Genomic DNA, 25,878 nt, shown 5'->3' with positions numbered 1-25,878 from the left:
GCCACTGCTTAAGCATGCAGAGCAAAATTTAAAGCTCAACTATGCTCAAAAAGCAAAGCTTGTACCAACCATACTAAAAGCACGGTGAAACCAAATTCCATCGGGACCGTCCGGGCCATGCAATAATTCAAAAAGAGAGTTTAGGGAAAAAGAGATGAAGTACAAGAATAAGATTTACCGCACAATAAAGTGAGAATCATCATTCCATAGGGAACTGCCAGAGGGGAGGAGCTAGGATAAAAGCGAAGGGCTTGCCAACCCATGAGCACAAAAATCGCAAAAAGAAAGCAGTCACAGTTCCATAATAATTCTGTAAAACAGACATTCCTGCAAGCAAAATATTTGCTACCTTTGGTTGTGGTGTTTTAATCCACTGGGTCTAGGATAAGGAAAGAACCCATGACTAAACCCATATAGTGCTGCTACCTTGATACATGGTTTTATCTGAGAGGTACCCTTACTGATGCCTGTCCACTGGTGCGTCACCTGAGGCGGTGTGGAATTAAACATGCTGTATTTCCTACTATTTTCCTTTTTCTTAGTGAAGAGATGGTGAATGTGTGACTGAACAGTGGTCTCCCAAATCATCAATTTTTGCCTCCTGTTGAGGAGGTAAAGGCCGGGTGTCTCTGTTCAAGATACTAAATGTGCTATGAAAGATGCCCAAAACACTTCCCGAAATTAAGTTGAGGACACTGCACCAGGAAGCAAAGTAACAAAGTTGGGTTGCCAAATCGCGCCCCCCCCACCCCCACCCCCACCCATCCCACCCCCCCCCACGGCAAAAAATAAAGAAGTTATCTTATAAATCTTTACACATCTTTCAGGCAAGACAGTGCTCCCCACATGCCAAAAGATTAGATGTTGCTTAGTCTCCAAGCTCAAATATCTTTGTACAAACACACAACCCACCCAAACTCTTGCAAATACTTGCTATTATTCTTGTCCAAAGCTCATACCAATACTTGATGGCGAGTGTTCTCCTGCAAAGCTAGTACCATTTATTCATGGCTTGATGGCTAGTGTCACTAGAAAGTTCCAAAAAAGTACTGTACCGTATTGAATCTAGACAGCCTTCTTACCATGCCCGGCTTTGCATGAACTCTGCTTACCCTGTTTAGCCCAAATACATTTGCTTTAAATCGCTCTCCCCAAAAAATCCTTCATGTGCTCTCAGCGACAATAAGTTTGGAAGAATTTTGACATGGTTCTGAGCAGAAAACACAGCCTAAGCAATGCATCCAAGGTCTAGCAGGGGACCAGGGGAATATCAAGCATAAAGAGTAGCTTAAATAGCTATTTAGCTTGTTGGAGGCGGCCACAACAACAGGACAACTGGTGAACCAGCTTAATAGGGTGCAACTTGCCCAAGCTATTTCATCACTTTCCCCTTCACAGAATCCTTGCACGCATACATCCATGTAAATAGCACCAAACACATACTTGCTGATTCGGCATCTTGTTGAAATACTAACCCAAAAGCAACAGTTCCAACAATGACAGGGACCCTGCCGGATGCCCAGTCTTCCAATGCTTGACTTCGAGCCTTGTCTGCTAGACCAGCATGATAAACTGAAAAAAAAAAGTTTGGGATTTGTTTAATCCTAATCCAATACTAAACCATTTGAAAGGGTCATGAGAAAACCCAACCTCGACATGAAACACCATCTGCCTGCAACTGAGCTCCCACTTCATCACAAGTATTGCGAGCATGGCAATACACAATTGCACACGAACCCAGATCAGATTTTATCAGACTCCGCAAATCTTCATACGTGTTCTTCAGGAGATCTTTGTATCGGACTGCATACAAATAACAATGATAAGAAGCTTGAAAATCAAGGAAACTTCTCTACTTTGGTGAGAGGATCTTACTCAAAGCGTTGATTTCTTTGCTGCTTCAGAAGCAGAGACTACTGAGCATCTTATACACAGTTAATCCAAAAGGATTTAGGCTTCCCTTTATGAACAGGACATCAACTTGCATTTGTACCAATGTGCTAGGGTACGCAAAGCTAGAGAGAACAGAGTGCAGCAGAACTCAAACACGAGCACATACAAGTAAGCCCTAAATCTATTGTTTGTATTATGTACAATGAAGGAGTTTGCAATTGTTTCTCAAGTACAAAATGAAATGCTGAATGTAATCCCTAATCTCAGCCCGTGGCTGCAGATCATTTTCCAACCCAAGTACGTTCCAAAGATCGCTCTTTACTGTTGTACGTGTGAAGAAATGAGATGAAATGTGTTTCCAAATGCCACTTATACGGAGAGGGGCAGGACTGATCGGCCACATGATGCTGGTCGAACTGCTCCACGACTTGCAAAAAGGGCATTTCACATGTATGGGCCAGCCGACTGCTGCTCGACCTGCCTGCCTGACCTGCCTGGGCTGACAATTTGGTCTAACTCTCTGTCCGATCTAAACTAGCCGCATGTGCATTGCTCGAAAGTGTCACCATCCATGGCCGGAAGCTTCTCCATAGCCGCTGCCAAAAGCCCTCGATGAAGGGGTCGGCCACACCTGGGCTTGCTAGTGTGGGTGGGCGCAAGGGTGCCATCGATGGACTGTAGTAAAAAATGTCTAACACCAAGCGGGTAGTGTAATCAAAGAAAGGAATGACACCCTCCAAGGGGGCCATGGCCGGATTGCGCCCCTCCCACACTCTTGGGTCCCACTGCACATGAGCAAGAGGGTGGTTCTCCCAAAGCCATAGGCACTAGGATGTGACGCCTCTTGTCACCAATTTTGTGGGCTTCTATTCTTAATCCTGTGCATGTGTATGGATCTTGGGAGGAGGAACTCTCATTTGGAGGCCACGACTTGACACGTGTTTTGTGCATGTGATGAATCCCTAGGGAGAACTCTAGTGTGAGCCTAAGGACATAGCAAAACGTACTTTTGGCATGTTTACAGGGACTAGCTACCCCTAATGCTGAGATCTATTTTTGAACATGACATGCCCAAGAGGAACTCTGGCGCCTATATATAATTTTTGGGATACAAATATAGCAGATGGGTTATTCTTCCAGTACTTTGATGCATTCATGTGCATGTTTTGAACTTCAATCTTTATTTGTCTGACTTGTATTACTGCCTAGACAATTCTTGGGTTTACTGCCTCTGTTTTGTCCATAGAGTCAAGGACACCCAGACACCCTCGTGGACAGGTTTGTGCACATCTGTTTGGGGGATTCATTAAAAAAGGGCGCCCTGTTTTGCATGAGAAAAAGCACACATAGTGCTATACCTGGCAGAGCCCCTAAAAACAGAGGAGAAGCAGCTTTTCAGGGCAGTTTGGAAGGTGTGGAAAGGGCTGAACAGGGCTTGCAGGAGCAGTTGAAGGCTGGATACTTCTCTTTGTTTGTGTTCTGGGCATGGAGGTGTGATGGACCAAGACTGTATGGGGCTGGTTTGGGACTGTATAGAGCTGTAAACACTGGACAGCATGCTGTTTTGTCATCTTCGAGGGCTCTACAGGGCTGGCCAATCCATTTTCAGGGTGTCTACAGTCATCTAGATACTTGGCAGTGCTGTATCTGAAGGGTACAGGCCTTTTGGAGCAGCTTTGTCATGAAAAGTTGCTTGCTCTTGCGACCGGAAGTTTCTCCAAGTGTTGGGCTTGTGCACAGGCGGGGCTTTTAGCTTGTACGATCTTGTGGCAGGCTGACTGTGGGTAATGTGGTGGGGTTTGTTTTCTATTGTTTTACTTGTATTCATCTTTGTATCTGGAAGAATCAAGTGTGGACCGGTGGTGAACCCAGTTTGTATCTGTAGTAGCAAACTCCTTTTTGGTAATCTAACCTTAAGGGGGTCGGCCCATCTTCCAGCCACTAGTGTGGTGTGTTGTGCAAGATCTCTCTCTTCCTTCTCTGTTACTCTTGTCGTGGTTTATGCTTAATCATGGTTTACAATAGTTGAATTCCGTGTATCACACTGCCCTTCCGTTACATTGGTATCCAAGCCTGGCTTCCCTTTTGGGGAAAATAGTTCAAGGTGTGGAATTTTTCTTATCTGTAGCCTGATTTTAGCATCATGAATAGCCACTTGGCACACAGTGTGGAAGACACTATTGAGAGAGGCCGTCAGAAATCTAAGCATGCAGGGGCACTGACTCAGATGCACATTGACAGAGATGCCATGATGAGGGAGCTTGCAGAACTCCATGCTCTCAGGGATGATCAAATGTGCAGAAATAGATGGCTGCAAAAGCACATAGCACCGCTGGTGGGCCTATGTTTGAGACTATTGCCAAAGAGATGGGAATAGACAAGCCCCCTGAGCTGGCAGTTGCATATCTGAAGAGTAAGGGTGATGTGGCTTCTGTTGAGGAAGGTAATTGGATGTTCACAAGGCAACCCTGCACGCTCTTGCAGATGATGCGGAGGAGAGTCTTCCACCCATTCCTGTTATGTTCCCCTGATTATTCTCAGCGAGTGAGTGTAGCAATCGTTTTTAAAGTATAAGACCCAAGCGCGAGGAGAGGATTTGTGAATCTTCCTCACACCGTCATGGACAAGCGAGAAGACATGATGAACGGAGGGAGGCTTGTCATATGAAAAGGACCTGTGAACCTTCTCCACATCACCATAGAAATGAAGTAGATGCGGATGATCGGCGGAAAGAATCTAGTCATAGTAAGAAGACCTTTCAGTGGACATTAAGGGTTTGCAGTGCATTGCGCAGCAAGCTTGGGACAGATTGTCAGTTACCTTTGAGCCATGGCTAATAATGATGTATTTGGGATGCTCTTTGGCGAGGACAAGCTTGATGGGACTAACTACCCCATGTGGGCATAATATCACTCTCATTCCAACCGGAACAACATGATTGCTGCAAATCAGGCTTTTGTTGCCTCCCATTATGGCAAAGGAAAATCTGGGGCTGGGTCTAGTGCTGCACCTAAGGGCAAAGCACAAGCCCATTCAGATCCTCCTAAGAGGAGAAGACTGAGAAGAAGAAGAGATGCAACTATTGTCCGAAACCTGGTCATGTAATTGAGGAATGCAGGAAGCGTAAAGAGAGTGAGAAAAAGAAGCAGCAGCAAGGTCTTGCTGCAACTAAAGGTGACAATGCCGAGGAAGCGAATTTTTCACATGATGGCTATGTCTTAACAATCACATGCCGTTTGTCATTGTCAGATGTTGATTGGTATTTTGATTCAGGTGCTACAAAGCACATCGCTTCGTGCAAGTAGCTGTTTGCTACCTTGAGAGATGCACCGTCAGGTGGTACAATTTTGGGTGCTAATAATGCATCATATGCCATTAAAGGCATTGGCAATGTGGAGTTAACGTCATGTAGTGGGGACACGTTTACTCTTGCAGATACTGTGTATGTACTTGGAATTCGCAAGGATCTTATTTCTGCCTCAACACTTGCAAAAGCTGGTCTCAAAATCTAGTTTTCTAATCATTGTTGCTCCATTTTTGACAGAACAGATTCTAATCCGCTTGTGCTCTCTGGTGCATTACACAATGGCCTTTACAAGCTTGACATGTATGATAGGAGTAGTGATTTTCATGATGATGCTATGGTTGCTTCCACATCACAGGTTATGCGTGACACTAAGCTATGGCATGCTTGGTTTGGTCACCTTGATTTCCCTTCTCTTATGCGTTTACAGTGTCAGTCTATGGTTCATGAGTTGCCACCTATGCAGCTCCCACACAACCAAGTATGTGAGGGGTGTATATTGGGAAAGATGCATCGTCAATCCTTTCCAAATGATGGCACTGTGCGAGCTACTCGGCCATTGCAGCTCGTACATAGTGATTTATGTGGCCGATGAGGGCATCATCTTTTGCAGGACATCTATACTTTATGACTTTCATTGACGATTACACTCGTTTTTATTGGGTGTATGGTTTGAAAGTTAAATCAGATGCATTTTCAGCTTTTCATTAGTTTCGCCCTGTGGCTGAAAATGCTTGCAACCATAAGCCCATGACATTGCGTAAGATTGAAGGGGGGGGGGGGTGTAATTTGTCACATGAGTTTATAACTTTATGTAGTTACGTGGTATTTCTCATCAGTGTACTACTACTTATACACCACATCAGAATGGTGTGGCTGAGTGCCGTAATCGTACACTTGTGAAAATGGCCCGATGTATGCTTAAAAGCAAGGATTTGTTATCCAGATTTTGGCTTGAAGTGGTCATTGTGCCAACTATGTGCTGAACCGTTGTCCCATTAAAGCATTGAAATCTATGACAGCTTATGAGACTTGGAATGGCAGAATCCCTGTAGTCACTCATATGTGTGTTTTTGGGTGTCTCGCTTACGTGCATGTACCAACACAGAAAAGACAAACTTGAAGCAGAGGCATTGAATTTTTGAAATGTATTTTTGTGGGGTATAGCAATGAGAGAAAGGGATACAGGCTGTATGTACCTTTCACCAAGAATATTATTGTGTCCAGAGATGTCATCTTTGATGAATATGCAGCTCAACCCATGCTTTCATGTAGGCTACAGCCATCAATTGATGCCCCAGATGTCTTTGATACATTGTTGCCATTATTTGGTACAGGTACTGAACCTATTGAGCCTAAAGGTACTGAACCTATTGAGCCTATTGAACCAATGCATCACCCATGGCATCCTGATCAAAGTGTGGTAGTTCTAGAGCAATAGGGGGAATGTTGGCTCTAAATCAGCCTCTTGTTGATGCTAAAAATCAGTAAAATCAGTAGCCCAACATTCCCCCTATTGCTCTAGAACTACCACACTTTGATCAGGATGCCATGGGTGATGCATTGCTTGAAGAGGATGCACACATTCGTGACTCGCCCGTTGCCTCATTGATACCTTGCGTGACAACAAGTTGCCTACACTTATGCCAGGTCGTACACGCGTTGCCCCTCGACATGCATCTCATTTTGTTGACACGGCCCTTGATGCTACCGCATGTAATGAGGAGCCACTTTCTCATTTTCATGCATTGGAGAGTGAACATCTTATGAGGCCTTGCAAAATGTGCAGCAAGATTTATGTCATAGTGTCCCACAAGGCACCCATGCATTGCGCACATATGCAGAGACTGTGCCGAGTCCAGGCCAGAGTGAACATGCTTATATTGGACTTTTCTCCAAGGATTACCCCCTGGGCCCTTCTACAGCATTACGAGAGGCGGGTCCAGACTCTGGTCACGCATTTGCTTAGGTCCGGAATCAAAACGCTCTCTTTACCATGAGGATTATCTCATGGAATGTGCAGGGTCTAGGGAGGCTTCCCACGCGCAGTAGGAAGCGCCTTGTTAAGGATCAGCTCCACCCTGCCATTACAAGTGGACCTATGCATGTGTTGCTTCTATCAGGGCACAAATTGGATATGAACCAATGTGGTAAAACTAGTAAGATCCTCTCTAGACACACTTTTTGGTCCGATGCACAAGGGACCAAAGGTGGGGTATGCAATGTCAGCATCACTTTTGCCTCATGTTATTGGCCGTGGTGTTATCATACTTGCTAGGGTACAATGGATTATGGTTTTGCAGTAGGGATTGAAGCTGGGTACCTTGAATATCTATGCTCCTAATGTACGGGGAGAGAGGGTGGCCCTTTGGGGCACAATCACACATCTACTACCCTTGGCTGATCATTGGATTGTTGGAGGAGACTTCAATATTGTTGAGCAGCCTTCGCGCAAAAAGGGTGGCCGTGAGGGTAGAACACACCAGTTGGAGAGAGCTTCCTGGGAGAGATTTATACTTTCCTTCTATGACAGGGATTGTTGGATAGAGGATGATTTCCAAAGGAGGCCTAATTCCTTATCTCTTTTTTTTTTCCCAGGAAAAAGATCCTTCTATTAGTTAATGAAAAACAGCCACGAGGGGCTAGATACAACCACAACAGGCTAGATACAAACTTGCCTCCATGTATGGGGTGGGGATCAAATAATCAAAAGGCGGAGAAAGATGCACTTCCCCTCCGTTTGGCCGCTCTATGAGGAGAAGGCTATCTCATACAAGGGGAGAGGAGGGGGGAATAGCCACACAGGTGGTATGTAATGCCAAGTGGGATCACCACCTCTATCGATGAGAAAAGGGCTAGGATTCCAGATCCTTAAGAAAGCTTCCCACCCCTTCCGCATGTAGTTAGAGCCACCTTGCACCTTCCCCCACCACTGACCATGGAAGGTATGGATGATGTCAAGCCAAATGCTCCTGATGGACTCCGCAAGCGGAGTGTGGGTACCCTCGATGGCTTCACTGCATCTAGCTCACCATATGTGCCAGGCTCCAATGCTACTGCAAATCTCCCATCTCTGCCATGAGCCCGGTCTCCAATGGTCAGTAGATGGGGCTGTGTCTGGTACTGCCGAAATGCGGAGGTGAGAGACCTGAAGGGCTAGCCCCCCACCATCCTCCTCATAAGCTTTGACAACCTCAACCTCTATGGCCCAAGTGACAGTGGCCCATGTAATGATCCGGGTCGAGGCCCTGTCCATTGTGAAGATGCGGATAATCCACAGCCAAACCTGTTGAGCCTTTGGGCAATCCCAAAGACAATGTCGCTGAGACTCGAGGATGTTGGGCAAGCTGCTAGTCGACCTCCAATGGCCCGACCGGCCGAAAACTGTCCCAGAGCCTCTTCCAAAAATCCGAGAGAAAACGTTGGGATAGGCCCTGTGATTGCCAATGTAATGCTGCTTGCTGCCAGGGTGCCATCAATCTCTGGCATCTGAATCCTGTGGCCTAGCAGCGCTGTGTATGCAAAAAAGCAAGCATTCAAATTCCTCTCGATCAGCAGGATCACGCCAAGTCCACTCTCCGGGTCCCACTGCAGGCGCGTGAGAGGTTGGCTCTCCCATATCCATAGCCGCCATAATCTCCCCCTGGCCACCTTGACCGAGGAGTTTATGTGCCCCTCACGTGCCTGAAATTTAATCACCCTCTGTCACCAATTTGGTCTCCTTATATCAGTCTTGAACAGTGTTTCACACGTTGTCTGGAACCAAGGTGTGAACGAGGATTTTCCACGGAATAAAGATGGAGCACTTACTAGCAAAGTTTGACTTGAAAGATGGCAATAGAGTTTGAACTACAAGGGATTTATTTGTTGGTTTAATTTTTAAGGCGACAGGTTCACACATCATTAAAGTGTGGCCGGATTTATCACCTTCTGGACATGCATATGTGAACCAAAAGAAGGCGCCTAGAGGAGTCTTGACCAACAAGTTGGGAAAAAGCACACGAGTTGATATTTTTGGCTATTCAATCACTTGTGGCCAAAAATGGAAAAAAACACAACTATTTTGGGGCTAGTCGTCACTTTTGGCCAAAAGGGAAAAAGCACACCTATTTGAGGGGCTGGTTGACTCCTTTAAAAGCAGGAGGTGAAGGATGCGCATAAGGTAGAGGTGGGGGTAGCAGATGAAAATGTTTTCTTCTCTCTCTTCCTCTCCAGAGCAATTGGCCATACACTGGGCAGCAGCCGGCAACTTCTCTCATAGGCCAATCTCGCCTTCCGTAGATGTTAATATATCTTTTCTTTCTTTCTTTTTCTCTCCTCCCCTTGTGCCAGCCGTACGGTGGGCAATAGGCAACTTCTCGCTCCTCCCCTTTGCGTTGGCCGTATAGTGGGCAGCAGGCAGCTTCTTTATCTCTTCTGTTCGCTGACCGTTTAGTCCCTCAACAGCAAGCCAGGTAGCTCTTTCCCCTTCTATTCTGTGCTGGTCGTATGTTGAGATATCGAGCTCAACTAGTGCTATGGCGGACATTGATGACCCGCCTGGGTGATAGCTTCTGCACTTATGTCACTGGCACGGTTGGTGCGATTATGGTTGATATGCCGCAAGTGGATGACAAGCCATGTGACAGCCACTTTGGAGTACTAGAGTTATGGCATAGTTATAGAGCCAGCTCATATAGTCAAGTTCACACTATAGACCGACCACTTTGTATGTTGTAGGAGAGTACTTTCCCTTTATGTATATACTCTTATCTTTTAGTTATATAAATGTAAAGAAGAGAAGAAGATAGAAGAAAATTCAGCCATCCATCTCTCTCTTGTGTCTTGCACTCTTTTGTGTATGTGTGTGTTTTGCTTGCAAGGAACTCAAGCTCTCTCTCTCCCCACATTCTCTTTATGATATCAGAGCTCCGGTTCGTGTGAGAGCTAAGGAGGCAAGCAAGAGGCAAGAACAAGCAAGGAAGGAAACGGTACACGAGTAAGAGCATCGTCATCTCTTTCCCTTCTTGGTTTAGGTACAACACCCCTCGGTAGCTCCGGGAGCTGCACATCTCCGATTGTCTACAAAGTACTTTATACTGAAGTTTTTCGGCCAGAATCGCGTTTTGGGCGCCTCTCGGTCTTCGTTCCTATCATTGCAAGGTATTTTCGACAATTTCAGGAAGTTTTGGTTAAGATTTGTCTCTAGTCAAAATTTGGTTATTGCAGTGCAGCAATGCATTTGGGAGTGCAAACAGTGTTTGCACATGTATTGTTGACATTGGGTGTATGTACAGACCTACAGGTTATGCTAAAGTACCGTTGCAGTAGTCACAGAAGATATTGCTGTATTACAGGTTGCATACAGAAATTGTCTATTGCAGTTTTTTGATTGTTGCAAGAAAACATGTCTGGTGACGGAATCAATCAGATTGTCAGTGAGAAGCTGGACAAGAACAACTTTCATGCCTAGAAGTTCAGAATGACCAATTTCCTTATGAGTAAAGGATTTTGGGACTATGTCGAAGAAGATAGTGAGGAGCCTCCTGAGTTGTCTGAAGAGAATGCCACTCCAGCAGACATAAAGGCATTCAAGAATTGAAACCAGGGTGGAAGGAAAGTCATGTATTGACTTTCAATTAATGTCACAAGAACGATGATAGGACATATACAGGATGCCAACACTCTAGTAGTTGCGTGGCAAAATCTGGTGCAAATGTTCCTGACTAACACAAAGGCAAGGAAATTGTAGCTAAAGCAAGAGCTGTGTCATGACCCTGTGAAATTGGAACAGCACAAGTTAGGACATGGTGGTCACTGAGCAAGATAAATTTTTAAAGATTCATACTTGGGTGTCCAAACAAAAAGGTAACAAGTGTGAAGGGGAACCAAGGTATTAAACTTTATAAGGTTTATAAACCTTGGGTGGCTCTTAGAAAGTTTTCAAAACTTTAAAGGGCCACAAGATAATTATGGAGGGAGGGCTACTCCACTTTTAGAGTACACGCCTCCCTCTCCATCTCTCTCTCTCTCTCTTGCTTTTTGGAAAAACTAGTCGGCTGGCTGCATGGAGAGAAACTGGTACAGGTCGCCTGAAGGGAAGCCGTACAATACATGTGCTGCAGGCACAGACTGGTACGGACAAGTACAAGCGGGTACAGTCGGTGCAGGCCAGCTGGTACAGGCGGCGCATCATACAGGCGGCTGCTGCAGATTTTCTGACGCAGGCGGCTGCAGGTACAGATTGGTACGGACAGGCCGACTGGTGCAGAACTGTGCAGGGCAGTTGGTACACACTGAACACTTCTTTTTCTCTCTCTCTCTCTTCTTCTCTTCCCCTTGTGTGAGCTCTGGAGGGCAAAGGCGGGTGGCTGCAAATTCAGGACAGCATACTCTATACTCTCAGAGCTAGTGTTTTTAAGGAGGATTGGATTGAGGGATAGCAGTGAATCTATTGAATATCTTTCTCTCTTTCCACTGGCTTACGACTGCTTCAGAGTTGTTTCTTCTGGCCCTTTGTGAGAGGAGGGGTGTGGCAGATTGAAGGGTGGAAACAGAGTTGGATGGTGGATTTGTTCTTTGGCTGAGTTTGAAGCCATGATCATGGAACAGCCAGATGCGTGCTCAAGGTTGCATTGTCTTGGTTGATTAGAGGAGACAGCAGTGTGTTGCTTTTGTGGGACACAGATCTGTATGTGTATCCTCTATGCTAAGAGGTCTTGAGGGTTGCCAGATTGGACACGCAGGTTTTATTTTCCTTGACTGGCTTTGTTGTACTCAGTTAAACTTTTCCATTGAAATTGAATAAAGAAATACCGAAAGGGGTGCCAAGCTTTGGGGCCAACAGGTGTCGTTTTCCTTTTTGTTCTGGAGCATTCTAGCTCTTGTTCATTTGTTAATTGTCTGGACTACAATTGGATAGGTGACTGCTAGTCTACCGCACTTTGGTTTCTACCAGAGGCCGGTTTCAAGGTTCCGTTGCCGGGACCCATCATCAACTTTCTTAAGGGGGTGAGCTCGTGGTTGTCTCGAGGAAAGCCATTGCTGAAAATTTCAGCAGCATGTCAGACACACAGAAGATGAATATTTTTATGATGAAGAGGAAGAGCAAGAGACCTCTCCTGAGAGAAATGAATCTGAGGATATTCTTGCAGGAGAACAGGCTGCAGAAGATGCACAATATGAGGATGTAACACAGCCAGAAGACATGCCTAGTAAAGAGGAAGATGATGCTCACTTTAAAAATCGTTTGGTAGGGGTAATGGATGTGTTTATGCAGCTCACTCAAAGTGAGAAGTTTCCTGAATTTATGAGATCCCGTTCTGAGCCTGAGAAGAAGAAGAAAGTGCGTTCTAGGAACCCACCTTAGGGCAATAGTGGTGCCTTCCCATAGGATCCTTCTTTTGGACAGTTTTCGAACATGCAAAACACTTATGGTGCAAACTCACAGAGTTCCTTTTTCGGACAGCCACCTATTCCGCAACAGTCTATGCATTTAGGCTATTTTGGTGGTGGCTCAGTGTTCCAATCTATGACTTGGGGTTACCCTCAGGGAGGCATGGATATGCCAAGGAATTTTGGGCCTGATATGCAAGGGAATATGTATGGTGGTATGCAGCCCGGAATGCAAGGAAACATGTATGGGGGCATGCAGCCCGGTATGCATAGTGGCATGTTTGGAAACATGGGAGGGATGTATGGTATACCAGGTGTGGGAACTGGCAATGTTGACCCTATGATGGACATGAATGCTAAGGGTAGCAATCTTGTGAAGCCACTTCCTTACGATAATCTAACGTCTATGGGTAAGGCAAAGGATTATAAGGAAGGGGGAGCTGCAGTGAAATTTGACACGCTCAGCGGGGCCAAAGACAAGCTAAAGGCACTTACCTTTTTACAGCAGTTTGATGCTGCTTTTTCTGGTGGAAATTACACGGAATCCTCTAAGGTGAGAAAAGCTACGACTTTTCTTAAGGGCAATGCATTGCAGTGGTGGTCCACTCTTCTTTTGCAGGGCATAGCACCATCTACTTGGATACAGTTTAAACAGGTGTTCTCTTCCGTGTGGCTCAAATCTACTTTTGAGGTGGATGTAATGACAGCATGGCACAAGTTGGATGCATCGAAGTGTGAAAATCTTGAGGATTATAATAAGAAGTTTTGGGAAGCTTTACTCCCAGTTACTTCTTATCGTACAGTGCCTTTGTTTGAGCAGGTGGAGAAGTATTGTTATGGGCTGCCCAAGGAAGTGCGTGACTATTGCATAAAGACTTGAGTTACGAGTAACAAATATGTCGCAGATGATAGAGAATGCTATGACGGCAAATGCGTTACTCACTAGAATCTCATCTGGATTTAAAGGAAGTAAAAGCTCAAGCAAGAAATCTGAAAAGTCAGGGCATGTTTTGCGTGATGCAAAAGGGCCTACAAAGAAGCGGTATAAGAAGTTACCAATGCCCAAGAGAACTCCTGAGGAGAGACAGGCTTTGATGGATGCTCGGAAGTGCTTTAATTGTACTGAGGAAGGACATATGTCTTTTAATTGTCCCAAGCGTTCGTCCCAAAAGGACTCTGACACTAAAGGGGAGCCCAAGTCTAAGAAACCAAAACCTTCTGCAGGGTTCGTTCCTAATCTTGTTGGGGAACAGCCAGGTGGTGAAGAGACTGAGTTGTGCAGGACATGGGGCAAAGTGAGAGATTAGAATGCCTTGATTTTCTTTGACACATAGTTGCAAGCATTCTTTGCATTCGTGTATTCGCATTCGAGAATGCCGAGTTTGCAAAAGAATGCATTGAGGGTGGATGCATTCGCATTCGTGGCAGGTTAAAAAAATAATTTTTTTGGGCATAAATAGAATGTTCAAAGTCAATGCTTGAAAACACAATGAAAAACTTGAAAGCTTGAAACTTGAAATTGCAGGTCAAGTTTGCAAAGGGATGCAAACTGCAAACGTTTGCAAACGTTTGCAAACGTTTGCATTCGCGAATGTTTGCAACTATGCTTTGACATAGGTGCTAGAGCCAACTTTATCTCACCGGATTTGGCTGGCCGATTGGGGATCCGCGCAGAGGAGATGGGGCCTTTGTATGAGGCTAATATGGCTTGTCCTGGGTATGCAGAACCGGTTACCCCTATTATTGGGAAGCTCAGGCTTCATGTGCAGGGTTATGTGGACAGTGAGGAGTTCTTTATCATGCCACTTGATGGATGTGATGTTTTGTTGGGTATGCCATGGTACCATAGAGTACATGCGGTGGTGGATACGCATAACAGGAAGATTACTTTGACTCATAGAGGGAAAGAGCATATTTTGGATGTAAAGCTTAAAGGGGCATCTGTCCCTATTGTATCAGCTTCGGCAATTTCATCAGTAATGAAAAAGCATCTTTCCGCGTACTTGGTTTTTGTAAAGGATGCAAAAGACGATGAGTCTAAATCTAATTTGTCTATGTTAGATAAAGACATGACTGATTTCTTAAGTGAGTTCCAAGATTGTTTTTCCGAGTCATTGCCAAGAGAACTTCCTCCGGAAAGGCCTGAAGATCATGCTATTGATCTAATTCCGGGGAGTAACCCACCAAATAGACCGCCGTACTGTGTTAGTGCAGCCCAACAAGAGGAAATTATGAGCCAGGTACAAGAGTTGTTAAAAAAGGGGTTGATCCAGCCTAGCTCATCACCCTTTTGCTCACCTGTGCTCTTAGTGCAAAAGAAAGATGGTTCTTGGTGCATGTGTATAGATTACAAGGCGCTAAACAAGAACACCATAAGAATCGATTCCCTATTCCGAGGATCGATGACATTGGACCGCTTACAGGGCTCCACAGTCTTTAGTTTGGTTTGACAAATGCTCCTGCCACATTTAACAGGATGATGGATAGGATTTTCCGGCCTCAGAGAGCGTTTGTGGGCACATTCTTTGATGATATGATTGTGCATTCACGCACAGAGGAGGAGCATAGGAAGCATTTGGCCATTGTGTTTGAAGAACTCCAGAAGCATAAGTTGGTCATTAATGGCAAGACGAGTGAGTTCTTCTTGGAAGAGATACACTTCTTGGGACATATCGTGTCTAAACATGGAGTCCGTATGGATCCTTCGAAAGTGGAAGCAATTCTCAATTGGCCAGATTTGAGGACCGTGCATGATGTACGCAGCTTTTTGGGATTGTGCTCCTATTACAGGCGGTACATACGGTATTTTGCTGAGATTACTTCGCTCCTTCATGCTTTAACTAAGAAGGGAACTCCGTTTCGATGGGCTGATCGGGAAATTGCAGCCTTTAAAAAGCTTAAAGAAAAGCTTACTTCGGATCCCGTATTGATATTACCGGATCTCCAAAAGGCTTTTGTTGTCCAATGTGATGCACGAGGAAACAGCATTGGAGCAATTCTCATGCAGGAAGGACATGTGATAGCCTATGAGAGTCGTATATTACAGAATGTCGAGAAGCATTTACAGGTTTATGAGAAAGAGATGTTAGCTGTATTTCATGCTCTTTCTACATGGAAACACTATTTGCTTGGGGCTGATTTCACTGTGCAGACAGATCAGGCTTAGTTCCGTACGTCGTACGACTGAAATCGTACGTACTTGCTGTACGGTACGGTACCGTACGGATTCGTACGATACCGTACGTTTTTTTTTTTTTGGGTGTCGTCGTCGTTGTTGTTGTTGTTGTTGTTGTTGTTGCGTGGAGCAATTTCAGTCTTCTAGAGAGCCATTCATCGCCATTTGCAGCCTATAGGGAGCTGTTTGTCAGCGTGTGCACTTGCCATTGCCATATTAGGCAAGCGATCATATTGCCTGATGAGGAGGACGAGGCAATCTTCATGGAGCTCTATAGTGAGCTTGTGGCAGCAGATACTCGCAGCACCAGGAGTCAGCATGGACGGGGGCCCGAGCAGTTGGAGTTCATAGGCCTCCGCCTTCGGCATCGGCAAAGGGTGGCCTTCGCACGTATGTGAGGCGGGGATCCTCGAGCTCCAATCCCCGCCTTCATGATGATATTCCATTGCCCCCTCATGATGATACCCCACTGCCTAGAGAGCCCTTGTTTGATGATGATGGCAACCTACTTAGCGAGAATGATCCTCAGAGTGTCTCGTCCACCTTCGAAGAGTCCTCTTCAGAGAACTCTCTTGATGGACACTCTAGTAGTGATCATGTTGATGATCATGCAGATGTTGGTGATGATGTAGACTTTTGATATGTTATAGCTCTCTAGGCATTGGGCATCTATCTCCTTCTAGCCCATCGATGATGTATTGTAGTATGTAGTATCATGTATGTACGCATGTTGGAACTTGGCGGTCGCCCATGCCATGAGTTTTTGGCCTATCCTTTTGTAGCAATTTTGTACTCTAATGGCATGATGACATTATGTTCATGGTTCTACTATTTTGTAACTTCTTGTCTACAATTTTTAAGTTTAGGAAGTATTAAAAAAAAACGTACTAATATCGTACCGCACCTCAAAAAATTTTAAGGTACCAATTAGTACCGTATTTTATCGTACCGTACCGTACCGTACCTTTCGTACTAACTAACCATGAGACAGATCATCAGACCTTGCGTTATTTCCTCACGCAAACTAAACTTTCTGAGAAGCATATGAGATGGGCCAACTTTTTGTCTATGTTCCACTTTCAGAACGTACATGTGGAAGGCAAAAAGAATGTTGTGGCAGATGCTTTGTCACGCAAGCGACAGGTCTCAGCAGTTTCACTTGCTTATCATCGTGAGCTTGATGAGATGAAAGAGCAGTATGCCCAGGATGAGGATTTCGGAAGGCTTTATAATCATATGTCTGAGGGTCAGCAGCATGATCATTATACTCTCAGGGATGGCTTTTTGTCGATGCATGGTAGACTGTGTGTTACCAGGCAGTTACGACTCAAGATTATGATTGAAAGTCATGCTCCACCGTATGTAGGTCATAGAGGTATTGACACCACGGTAAAGACAGTTGAGACTTTCTTTTATTGGCCGACCTTGAGAAGAGATGTTGATGCTTTTGTTAGGCAATGCATCATATGTCAGAAGGTGAAGTTTGACCGTCAAAAGACACCAGGGTTACTTCAGCCTTTACCTATTCCAGATAGACCATGGGAGAGCATTGCCATGGATTTTATATTTGATCTTCCGAGGAAACAAACGGGGAATGATGGCATTTGGACTATCATATGCAAGTTCAATAAGCAGGCTCATTTCATTCTCGTGCGTAAGACGATCAAAGTTGATCATATGGTAAAGTTGTTCATGGCGAACATCTTCAAGTATCATGGCTTGCCTTCGTCTATCATTAGTGACCGTGATCCACGGATGACCTATTTATTTTGGAGACGGTTGTTTGACAACATGGGTACAACTCTCAAGTTTTCATCATCGTTTCATCCCCAAAAAGATGGTCAATCGGAAGAGGCTAATTCTACAGTGTTAGATCTTCTTAAGTGTTATGTGTCAGAGCACAAGCAACAATGGGAAAAGTATCTTCCTTTGGTGGAGTTTGTTTATAACAACACCGTCCATACCTTGACGGGCAAGGCGCCTTTTGAGATTGTGGAGGGAGGGAAGAAGGTACCACCTATTTTGCACACAAAGGATAAGATCTTTGAGGCTGACCAGTATGTGGAGAACATGCATGAAGCTTATCGGAGAGTCAAGTTGGCACTCCAAAAAACTCAGCAAAAGCAAAAGAATGCAGCAGACCGTCACAGACATGCATTAGAGTTTGCATTGGGTGATTGGGTTCTTTTGCGATTTGAGAAAGCTAGGCTCAAAAAGATGAAGGATAAAGAGCGCTTATTCCCTAAGTTGAGCATGCGCTATTATGGACCTTTTCAGGTATTGGAAAAGATTGGTGTGGTAGCCTATCGTTTGAAGCTACCAGATCACTGGAGGATTCACAATGCATTTCATGTGAGTCTACTTAGACCTTTCCGTGGGGATGTGCCTGAGGATGTATCAGATGAGGCTCAGCCGGAAGTTGAGGAACTTGATGAGGTTCTTATTCCAGAGCAGGTACTGGCACATAAGAAAAGAAAGGTACGAGGTAAAGTTTCCCGTCGCTATCTTTTGAAGTTCAAGAACTATTCACCGATGGATGCGAAGTGGATGGAGGAAGGTGACTTAACAGATTCACCTCAATTTTTGCACCTTTATCTCGATGCCTTTGAGTTGGAGCCGACTCTTGTTACGGCTCATTCAGGTTCAGCAGAGCATGGGTCTGGAGCATTGCCTGATGCTCAAGAGGGGGGTAGCACCTCCACTCCCTTGATACAGACAGGCTCAGATGACATCTAGAGGTCGCTTGGTGTAGCTTTTGTCTCACCCGAAGGTACTGATGGCTGACACTACATCTGTTTATGGGACTTCTATGATATGTGTACTAGTCACATTGGATGTTGTGGTTGTGTATGGTTCACAGTGGTATACAACTTGGACTATTACTACACCATTGGTTTGCAGTGAATGTTGCTACATATGCATGGCTTAGAGAGATTGGGACACTGATCTTGCCATATTGTACTTTTCACTTTGAATGTCTTGCTGTATCACAAGATTGCAATTGGGGACGCTTGCCATTTTTCAAGAGGGGGGTATGTCATGACCCTGTGAAATTGGAACAGCACAAGTGTGGGCATGGTGGTCAGTGAGCAAGATAAATTTTTAAAGATTCATACTTGGGTGTCCAGACAAAAAGGTAACAGGTGTGGACAACCCCAAGTGTGAAGGGGGACCAAGGTATTAAACTTTATAAGGATTATAAACCTTGGGTGGCCCTTAGAAAGTTTTAACAACTTTAAAGAGCCACTAGGATAATTATGGAGGGAGGGCTACTCCACTTTTAGAGTACACGCCTCTCTCTCCATCTCTCTCTCTCTTGCTTTTTGGAAAAACTAGTCGGCTGGCTGCGTGGAGAGAACAGGTCGGCTGGCTGCGTGGAGAGAAACTGGTACAGGTCACCTGAAGGGAAGCCGTACAGTACATATGCTGCAAGTATAGACGGGTACGGACAGGTACAGACGGGTACAGTCGGTGCATGCCAGCTGGTACAGGCGGCGCATCATACAGGCTGCTGCAGGGCGACTGGTACGGACAGGTATATGCAGCTGCTGTAGTTTTGCCAACGCAAGCGATTGCAGGTACAGATTGGTACGGACAAGTATAGGCGGCTGCTGCAGATTTTCTGACACAGGCAGCTGCAGGTACAGATTGGTACGGACATACTCTATACTCTCAGAGCTGGTGTTTTTGAGGAGGATTGGACTGAAGGACAGTAGTGAATCTGTTGAATATCTTTCTCTCTCTTTCCACTAGCTTACGACTGCTTCAGAGTTGTTTCTTCTGGCCCTTTGTGAGAGGAGGGGTGTGGCAGATTGAAGGGTGGAAACAGAGTTGGATGGTGGATTTGTTCTTTGGCTGAGTTTGAAGCCATGATCATGGAACAGCCAGATGCGTGCTCAAGGCTTCCCTGTTGCATTGTCTTGGTTGATTAGAGGAGACAGCAGTGTGTTGCTTTTGTGGGACACAGATCTGTATGTGTATCCTCTATGCTAAGACGTCTTGAGGGTTGCCAGATTAGACATGCAGGTTTTATTTTCCTTGACTAGCTTTGTTGTACTCAGTTAAACTTTTCCATTGAAATTGAATAAAGAAATACTGAAAGGGGCGCCAAGCTTTGGGGCCAACAGGTGTCATTTTCCTTTTTGTTCTGGAGCATTCTAGCTCTTGTTCATTTGTAAATTGTCTCGACTACAATTGGATAGGTGACTGCTAGTCTACCGCATATTGTGGAAAAGAAAAGTATTTCTATCAATGAGTATACTTTAAAGATCAAGGACATTGTTGAATCCCTTGGGTCCATCAATGTATCGGTGGAAGATAATGATTTGGTGAGTGTCTGTTTGAATGGGCTTGGCAAAGAGTATAAGCCATTCGAGACCTCCATTGCAGTCAGGGAGAATATTCCAAACTTTTGGGACTTGGTGTCTATGCTGATAATAGAGGAAAAGTCACTAGGTGAGGACTCTTCTTCACAAAGCAAGAACACATCGGAACAGGCCTTTTACTCTACTTCAGGTAGAGGCAGAGGTAGAGGCCGTGGTCGAGGCTAAGGTGGTGGCCGACAAAGAAATCAAAATTCTAGACAACAACAGTCCAATGATTCGTAGCAGCAATCATACACAGGTGAAAGAGGTGTTGGGTTTTATGCTGTGTATGCACCCAGAGGAGTGCTAGTGATCATCAGTAGGTTACTGGGGCACTTTTTACTTCAGTTAGTGGAGGTTTTTTCCCCCAGTTTAGTTCAGTTTCACTTATATGCAGTTTATAAGTGTTTTGGTCCACCCGGCACATTTATGGCCGGTCATGTGAACACTTATCCTTTAGGGGTCACTATCATGTGGCTTGTACTTCACTTTTCATCATTGAGATATCTACAGCAGTCGTGTTCACTCTCCACATTGGTTTCCACGCCTGTTTTCTTTCTGTAAACCCTAACCCTAACCCTGTTAAGTCTTCAATTGGTATCAGAGCCATTGAAGCTTTGCCCTTGTTCATTGCCCGTACACATCCAAGTTTGTTTTTGTTGCTGCTGCCGTACAGCACCCGTACCTTCTGCCCGTACTTCTGAGCGCCGTACAGCTGTGCGCCTGCTGTCCGTACTCCCATTGTGCGCCGCCTTCAGCTTCAGCCGTGCGCACTAGCTGCCCGTACATCCAGGGTTAGGGTTAGGGTTTACAGAAAGAAAACAGGCGTGGAAACCAATGTGGAGAGTGAACACGACTGCTGTAGATATCTCAATGATGAAAAGTGAAGTACAAGCCACATGATAGTGACCCCTAAAGGATAAGTGTTCACATGACCGGCCATAAATGTGCCGGGTGGACCAAAACACTTATAAACTGCATATAAGTGAAACTGAACTAAACTGGGGGAAAAAACCTCCACTAACTGAAGTAAAAAGTGCCCCAGTAACCTACTGATGATCACTAGCACTCCTCTGGGTGCATACACAGCATAAAACCCAACAAACCCCCCTGGAGTGATATGTGATCACTGTACATCATCCACCAAAAGGAAACAAATTCAAAGCATTGCGGAATGCTTCAAATTTCGGACGTGGTAATGCCTTGGTGAAGATGTCTGCCACATTCTGATCTGTAGGACAGTAGATCAGACTGATATCTCCTGCCTGGAGTCTCTCCCGAACAAAATGATAGTGAATCTCAATGTGTTTCGTGCGAGCATGAAACACAGGATTCCTGGCCACAGCAATGGCACTCTGACTATCAGTATAGATAGGTGTAGGCTCCTCCACTGAAATATCCATATCAGTCATAAGACGACGCAGCCAAACACACTCAACAGTAGTAGTGTAGGCTGCTCTGTACTCTGCCTCACAAGATGAAGTGGCCACTGTGGTCTGTTTCTTGCTTAGCCAAGAAATGCATGAAGCGCCAAGGAAGAAACAATTCCCACTAGTGGAATGTCTGGTATCAAAATCACCAGCCCAATCTGAATCACTGTAAGCATGTAACTGCATGTCACCCCCCTCAGGATAAAGCAACCCAAGAGACAAGGTACCCTGCAAATAACGGAATACACGCTTCACAGCTTGCCAATGTGACAACCGTGGGCTGTGCATGAATCTGCTCAACTGAGAGACTGCATACTGAATATCTGGCCTTGTATTACACAAGTATATGAGGCACCCAACAGCCTGAGCATATGTAGTGGCATCAAAGGAAACACTGTCATCTTGTAGTGACAGTTTCATCCCAGGCTCCATAGGAGTACTAATAGGCTTGCAATCCTGAAATTTAAACTTCTCCAGAAGTTTAGTAACATAACGTGATTGCAACAACCCAATGCCTCTGTTATCCTGCACAAACTGTATGCCCAAATAGTAATGTACAAGGCCCAAGTCAGACATGTCAAATGTCTGTTGCAGTATCTCTTTAAATGCTGCAATTTTGTCATCATTTGATCCCATGAGCAAGAGATCATCCACATAAAGACTGATGACCAGCAGATCTGTCTCTTCTTTCTTCACATACAAAGTGGTCTCTGATGGACTGTTCACAAATCCCTGAGTGAGTAGAAAAGCATCTATTTTTGCATACCAAGCTCGTGGAGCTTGTTTCAAACCATACAAGGCCTTTTTCAGCCTGCATACTTTCCTCTCATGACCATGTTTTGCAAATCCCATGGGCTGAAACACATAAACTTCCTCCTCGAGGTCCCCATGTAGGAATGCAGTCTTTATGTCCAACTGATGAACAACCCAACCACGATGTGCAGCCAATGCAATGACACACCTAAGTGTCGACATACGGGATGTAGGAGCAAATGTCTCCTCATAATCAATGCCCTTCTTCTGTGCATAGCCCTTTGCAACTAGACGGGCTTTGTACCTGTCAATGGATCCATCTGCATGTCTTTTCAACTTGTAGACCCATTTAGTACCAATGGCTTTCTTGCCTTTGGGCAGATCAACCAAATCCCATGTTTGATTCTTTTTAATAGAATCAATCTCATCCTGCATGGCTTTGTTCCAATGCACATTATCTCGTGCATCCACAAATGAATCAGGCTCATCATCATCCTGTAAACTGGCTGCCATAACCAGATTCAAATCCATGATGTGTGCATGCTCATTGGTCCTTGTCTCCCTACGAGTACGACCAGCAAGAGGACCTTCTAAATGGCTGTCCTGTAATGTCCTCAAATACCATCTAGGTATATGTCTGACCTGTGGTGCCTGCTGTCCCATATTTGGTTCAGCTTCTGGTTCATTTGGCTGCTGAATTTCTGCACCACCTACATCATTTGCTGGCTGTCCAGTACCCTCATAAGTTGGATCACCAACTGTGGAATGAAACTCCATGGGTAGTAGACCTTCAAACACATCATTTTCAGCCTGATTTGCCTCATAACCAGCCATGGATAATTCTGATTTTTCATCAAAAATCACATCCCGACTGATGAATATCTTCCTGGATAGTGGGTCATATAACCTGTAGCCCTTGCTCTCACGGCTATACCCAACAAAAATGCATTTTGTGGCTTTATCATGAAGCTTCCTCCTCAACTCTTTGGGTATGTGTGCATATGCGAGACACCCAAAGATACGAAAATGTGATACAGAAGGCTTGCGGCCATGCCAAGCCTCAAAAGGAGTAATAGAAACCAATGCCTTTGTGGGACATCGATTCAAAATATGACAAGCACACATTACTGCTTCCACCCAAAAGATATGTGGTAGTCTTTTTGCCTTTAGCATACATCTGGCCATCTCCATGAGTGACCGATTTTTCCTTTCTGCAACCCCATTCTGCTGTGGAGTGTAAGGAGTAGTATACTGATGTTTTATACCTCTACTCCCAAGAAAGGAATTCAGCACATGTGACATATATTCCCCCCCTCGGTCAGAACGGAGAGTCTTTACTTTGCATCCTGACTCTGTCTCAGCAAGTGCTACAAAGGCCAAAAATGCATCATATACCTGTGATTTCTGTGTCAAAGGATAGACCCAGCATATACGAGAGAAGTCATCAATAAATGTTGCAAAATAAAAGCAACCACCTAATGACTTTGTCTGCATGGGACCACAAAGATCACTGTGTATAAGTTGCAACTTTGCAGTTGCTCTTAGAGCCTGATCACGTGGGAAGGAAAACCTGTGCATTTTTCCCAAAATACATCCTTCACAAATGTGATCTGGAGGCTTCTCCATGAGAGGTAGATCTGTAAACATATTATGTCGCTGCATAAGCATAAGACTACCAAAATTTACATGCCCCATGCGAGCATGCCATAACTCCGCATCAACCATAGCTGGAGTAAGAGTGAATGCATGATAAGCAGACTGATCCACTGGCTGAAATGCATCCAACTCATAAAGTCCATGACATAATGTACCAGTAAGCATCAAGGTCAAGGCATTTGCTTTGTCTCTGACCATGCATTTATCATCATCAAAATGGACTTGCATTCCACAATGTGCTAAAGAAGAAATGGACAACAAATTCTTCTTTATCCCTGGTACATATAAGGCATCTGTAAGGCGGAGAATGGAGCCATCAATGGCTGTAAGCTGAATCTCCCCAATGCCACACACTGGATATGAAGCATTGTTGGCACACTGAACAGTTTTGCCAACAGGGGCAGGGCCAACATGATTAAACAAATCCCTGCGAGATGTGATATGCTTTGAGGCACCACTATCAAAATACCAAGTACATGCATGCTCTGTCAAACTGAGTGCCTGTGAAGACCAAGAGGCATCATAGCTGCATGTAAAAAAATAGTAATCCTTGTCCTCAACAAAAGAAGCAGTCTCTGGAGGAGCTTTAGGAGCATCATTAACAGACATCCCAGCTTCCTTTGCCTTCTCTTTGGCAATCCTCTTCCTACATTCCGTGATGTAGTGACCTGGCTTCTTACAGTAATGACATTTGCCCTTCTTCTTGGGCTGTCCATCACTTTTCTTGGTATCCTGTGAAGAACCACCATCACCTGAATTTTGATTTGCACTCTTTGGCTGAGATTTCCCTTTCCCCTTTTGACCTGTAGTAAATGCTTGTTCAGAATTTGTGTTCATATTCATATTCTTCCTCATTTGCTCCTCTTGTAGTAAGAGAGCAACAAGTTCCTGATACTTGAGGGGTTCAACAGCATTCCTCATGCTGAGGTTCAAAGAGGTATGGAAAGCCAAGTAAGATCTTGGCAAAGAGTGCAAGATGGTGGACACAAGCTGTGTCTCAGGAATAATCTCATCCACATTGATGAGTTGCTCTCTCAAATCCTGCAGCTTGTTCAAGTGGCTAGACATATCATCTCCTTCATTCATTTTCTGATTTTCCAGCTCTCTTTTCAAAAATGAGATCCTAGCCTCGTTACGAGCAGCATACATCTGCTCCAAAGTCACCCATGCATTCTGTGAAGTGCCAGCTGAACGAATATGAGGTATAATGGACCTCTGAACTGACAATGCAATGAGTGACAATGCTTGTGCATCCCTGGCATCCCATGTCTTTTGAGCATTTGTTCTCTGAACAGGCAATGGCTGTCCTGGAGCCTGTACCTGTTGTCCTCGTCCACGAGCACCCCCTTGAGGAGGAGTCTCTGGAGCCAATGGACCTGGACGTGGTTCATCACCACTAACAAAATCCCAAAGACCTTTTGCCACAAGCACATTTTTCAGTATAAAACTCCACAAGGAGTAGTTCGTGCCATCCAATTTGTCTTCCTTAGACAAATATGTGAATACATCACTTTGCTGTTGATTTGCCATTATGCTTTACGCACAATGTTGTACCTGTTTACCAAAAAACCCAATAGCAAAAACCCTTATAACAACTGTACTCCACTGAATACAGTTCACCCAAATCTGCCTGCACTCTCAATCCTCTGAATGTGCAGCTTAATGCACCAATGACTGAGTAGAGCAGCAAATGGCGTACACAATGCCAAAATGCCCCAAAAATGCCCAAATTTGCTGCACCCAAACTGTGCAAAAAATCTGTATATTTTCTTGCTAGAAAATCTGCCTGTTGTGCCTGTATATTTTTCACAAAGAAAAATAAGAATGCCCAAAACTCAAAACCTGTAATGCTTACCAACTGAGATATGAGTTGATTGTTGTACTCTGCAGGTACTTTACGAAACCAGTCCTCTGTAAGCAAGCAGGTAC

General features: G+C 44.8%; 1 protein-coding gene across 1 annotated transcript in view; it reads right to left on the bottom strand.

The window, feature by feature from the left end:
- The window catches only part of RECQL3 (DEAD/DEAH box RNA helicase family protein), a 91,717-nt gene that overhangs the window by 10,644 nt on the left and 55,195 nt on the right, over positions 1-25,878 (bottom strand). Inside the window, exons 10-11 of the mRNA XM_086808434.1 lie at positions 1,651-1,803; positions 1,472-1,572 (exon numbers count right to left, since the gene is read on the bottom strand). Of these exons, the coding sequence (XP_086664560.1) occupies positions 1,472-1,572; positions 1,651-1,803 (254 nt within the window). The remainder of the gene's footprint in view (positions 1-1,471; positions 1,573-1,650; positions 1,804-25,878) is intronic.

This window comes from Cibotium barometz, chromosome 14, assembly GCF_041138505.1.
Source record: "Cibotium barometz isolate CiBa-2024 chromosome 14, ASM4113850v1, whole genome shotgun sequence".
Lineage (NCBI taxonomy): Eukaryota > Viridiplantae > Streptophyta > Polypodiopsida > Cyatheales > Cibotiaceae > Cibotium > Cibotium barometz.
This window is presented reverse-complemented; position numbering and strand designations above follow the sequence as displayed.